At 37.0% G+C, this 3,838-nt stretch overlaps 1 protein-coding gene across 2 annotated transcripts; it reads right to left on the bottom strand.

Moving 5' to 3' along the window:
* Window positions 1–241: 241 nt before the first annotated feature.
* Window positions 242–2,991, bottom strand: LOC125208344 (zinc finger protein JAGGED-like). Of its 2 annotated transcripts, XM_048107933.2 has the most exons (6): window positions 2,717–2,991; window positions 2,495–2,589; window positions 2,099–2,233; window positions 1,847–1,931; window positions 1,423–1,768; window positions 242–321 (listed from the first exon to the last, which is right to left on the bottom strand). In XM_048107933.2, coding segments are annotated over exons 1-5 (645 nt in total). In that variant the 5' UTR covers window positions 2,719–2,991; the 3' UTR covers window positions 242–321; window positions 1,423–1,440. The 2 variants fall into 2 exon arrangements, with proteins under 2 accessions (XP_047963890.1, XP_047963889.1); XM_048107932.2 differs by lacking the exon at window positions 242–321 and having other exon boundaries at window positions 1,142–1,768; window positions 2,717–2,989.
* Window positions 2,992–3,838: the final 847 nt, after the last annotated feature.

Raw genomic sequence — 3,838 nt, 5'->3', positions numbered from 1 at the left:
CAAAAACTGTACAGTGTTCGAATTAATTGGCTTAAATTAGTCGCCTCCGAGTTATATTATACTAGTAATTTAAAAAAAGCAAAACTGTTTCTAAATTTTCATTTGGAGGTGGATAAGTTATCGGCTAAAAATAAAATGCTAAGAATTAATTAATTGTTAGTGTATTTTACATCAAAATGTAAAGTTATTGTGCATTTCCAGTGGAAGACTATACCATCTGTTATATGAACAAAATGAAATAGATGGATGTGACCGATTTAGCCTATAGGTACCTCCAATAGCTAGCCCTTGATTTCTTCATAAATATTCCACTTAGCTAGCCTGCACAGGAGAAAACAAAAAGTTCATCAAATACATTCAATATGAACATTATCATGTCTCACCGTTAATTTCTAAATACATGTCACATGTATTCGATATTGTCTTCTTATAAGACTATATCTTCAAATTGTTACTTATCTATCATAATACGCAAATTCACTTGCTAAATTCACATCACTTGATAAATTTAGACACTAGATATCAATATTAAAGTAATCATAAGGTATTTTGAAACAAATATTTTCATTACTATTATTTTTATTTTAAATTAAAAGATAATAGTATCATTTTCATTCCATTTTTCATAAAATTATAGGAATAATGAAGGCATTTACCATATCAGTTTCTATTTCGCCAATTTGATCTGATAGGTTTTCTTTATGCTATATACTCCTACTTATTTTCAAAATTATTCTTAAAAAAATCTTTCTTGCATGTCCACTTAATGTGTATATTACTCTCACAGTGAAAAATGAGTAGGCATATTATGGTGCATCCACTTTAACTATCCAAACGCACTTAATAAATTCCAATTGTGGCCAATATACCATGAATCCATATATAGCTACACTTTTGTGTTAAAAAAATAAAGCATAACATACGATTATGAAAATGTAACAAAAAATATCAGACACACCAAAACATCAATTAAGTGTATAGAAGGATCGTGTTTGTGACGATCACGCATATGATATAAGTGGCGTCACCAATACACAGATGAAATGCAAACTAACATACCTTTTTTAATCAAAATAACATATTTATTTCATGTGTAAATAACATTCAAAATCATATTATTCCATGGACAAAACTGTTTGAGTTGTTGGAAAATGGTTTCTTCCTAAGTTCTTGTCCACCTTCAACTACTACATACCTATCCCCACCAAATAACAACATTCTTCTGCACCAAACAAATTAATTGCAATGCAAAAAAAAACATAAAAAAACACGCACCAAACACACACACAAACTCTCATTCAGTCCATTAAACTATTGATGAGAGCTGAAAAAAGGGTGTTATCCAAAATCCAGAACTCTTCCTCTCTCTCTTTCTCTTGCAGAACAACAACACACACAGAGAGAGAGAAAGCCAAAACAAACCGAGAATGGATCCTTCATCTACTTCCGGCCCCAATTGAGCCCCTCGTGATCCTGATTGTTGCCTCCGCCATCGAGCTGGCCCCGAGGGGTAACGGGGGCGCCGACGCAGGTGTAGTAGCTCCCGTTGGTCGGGGGGCCGCCGTAGCACGGGTTGGGGAGGACGTGGCCCACGTAGTAGTCGTTGTGAGGCGGCGGAGGCACCGGGATCAGCTGCGGAGGAGAAGGGAACCCGTACGGCGCAGGAGAAGTGGGGAACATTCTAGAAGGTGGATACATGGATCTGAAACCATCGTCCATGCTACTGCTTCCTTGATGATACCCTCCTTGCTGAATTGGCTGCCCTCCACTAAATATCCATCCCAATATTTAATTAAAGTGATTTTATTACTACTACATGGGACTTGATCGAATCTGAATTTATTACCTCGAGACGTAACCTAAGTGGGGCGGAGGTACATCGTTGCTGAAAACAAGCTGTCGAGCCTTGTTCAGTGTTTCTGTCTCCCTCTCTGGAACACAAAATACCAACTAATTCAAAATCAAAAAATGATTAATTTCAACAATGGCGGAGTGTTCTAGACCACATATGACCTAATAAGCTATTAGTATTTTAAAAAATTGAGACTTGTGCAACTAATTGTGGTAAAGAAAGGGGAATTAATGGATGAAAATTTGCCTTGGCGGTGGCGATTCATGTGTCCCCCAAGGGCTTGAGATTTGCAGAACTTGAGGGAACAAAATCTGCACTCATAGACTTTCCCAGCTTCATCTTTTTCCTCATCAGCGCCGCTTTTCTTTTTCCTGTATCCGCCTGTAAATATACTAATTTAAGTAAATTTCGTGACACTCTTTTCATATTTGTATTCCAACCCTAATTTCCCCTTTTAGTCAATGGGTATTCAAGTCACCATTCTTTTTCTCTTTGTCTCATTATTGTCTAGGGTTTCTTTTTCTTCTCAAATCCCCAGAAAACAATTTAACATTAACCAAGAATTGATTTTTATTCATTTTTACACACAAGAAAAGCATAAAATAATCAATTTGAGTAACAAATTCCTTGAAGTTAATGTACCAGCAGATGAAGAGCTGTCGCCGGAGACCTGTAAGCCGTCTCTGGTATAATCTTCAGGTAGATTATTGAGGTCTAATGAATTTGCTTCTGATCTCCTGAAAAAAAAATTAATGAAAGAGGGAGTTAGAACAAAAAAGAGGGTCCAAGAAAAGTGTAATGTTAAATGAAAATCAATGAGATGCAGAGATAAAAGGGGGTTTCAGTGGGGTGAGGTCTACATACATGGAACCGACAGAGAAAGACAATTATAATAAATATTTATCAAAAAAGGGGAAATTGAGATGGAAGAGAAGTAGATAGAGAGCTTGGGAAAATTGTAAGACTTTGAGTTAGGGGACTGAAATGTGGAGAGGGCTAGTTGGAGTGATGGTGAAGAAAGTGGGCTTGAAAGTTTTCTATCAGTTTCTTCTGCCAGCAGACATATCCCCTTACTTTCTCTCTCTTTCTTTCTCTAGAATTGAAAGAACAATAAAGGGACAGAGGGTCTCGTGACTTTTAAAAGGAGGGAGTGAGGGTTTTGTGTGGGTAGGGTGCATGCTAGTGTCATTTGGTTTGTATTGAGGTGAGGAGAGAGAAAAATGAGAGGGACGTTGCCTTATTTCATTGGCTCAGCTAAGGTAGCCAGGTTTATCGCCCTAGACATACTAGGGCATCATGCACAATGACAAACAACAATAATCTCATAAACTTTGTAGTAGTTGTAGTGTTATTTATTGTGCAAAAGTGAGGCATATGTATACGGGCCTCCTTGTGCCCAATTCCTTACCACACGACCCAACAACTTCACACAGCCCAGCCTCAACCTCTCCAGCTAGGGGCGGAGCCAAGGAAATCATCTTGAGGAGGGCAAACTTATAATACTAGTATAAAGAATTTGAGAAGAGGCATTTAGTGAATAGATATGTGACATATGTTTAGTAATGAAAATAAAGATCAAATATATATGCCCCTCCTGCTAGTACATTGGATCCGCCCATGCCTCCAGCCATGATCGAGCCAATCACCAGCATCGACCAAGTCGAGCCTGATCCGCAACCATCTCGACCGAAACAGAATATCACGCGCGGCCTCCATCAAGATATATGGATTATATTGGAAAGATATGTGGAGATCTTAATCTTATATCCCTTTGTCTGCCATTAATTGTCACAAGTTGACCCGACTCGGATTTTAAGCAATGTAAGTCCTATTTTTATATGTCGATTTCATAATAAAATATGAGTTAAATGAATTAATAGAATTTGGGGTCTATTAGAATTAACTAATAGTAAGCATGACATGTATTGATAGACGAAGAGGGTATTATAATCTTTCAGATATTATTTAAATTTTGTAATTAAAGTC

Source organism: Salvia hispanica, chromosome 6 (genome assembly GCF_029641045.1).
Source record: "Salvia hispanica isolate PSC_SH4W2 chromosome 6, Shi_PSC_v1, whole genome shotgun sequence".
NCBI lineage: Eukaryota > Viridiplantae > Streptophyta > Magnoliopsida > Lamiales > Lamiaceae > Salvia > Salvia hispanica.
Note: the sequence above shows the minus strand (reverse complement) of the source record. Positions and strands in the feature narration are given on the sequence as shown.

Bases quoted from the DNA above. Each gene is read 5' to 3' on its own strand.
- LOC125208344 (XM_048107933.2), bottom strand. The intron at 2,234-2,494 runs GTACATTAACTT...GTATATTTACAG, and splicing joins CGACAGCTCTTCATCTGCTG to GCGGATACAGGAAAAAGAAA. The intron at 1,769-1,846 runs GTAATAAATTCA...ATGGATATTTAG, and splicing joins CACTTAGGTTACGTCTCGAG to TGGAGGGCAGCCAATTCAGC.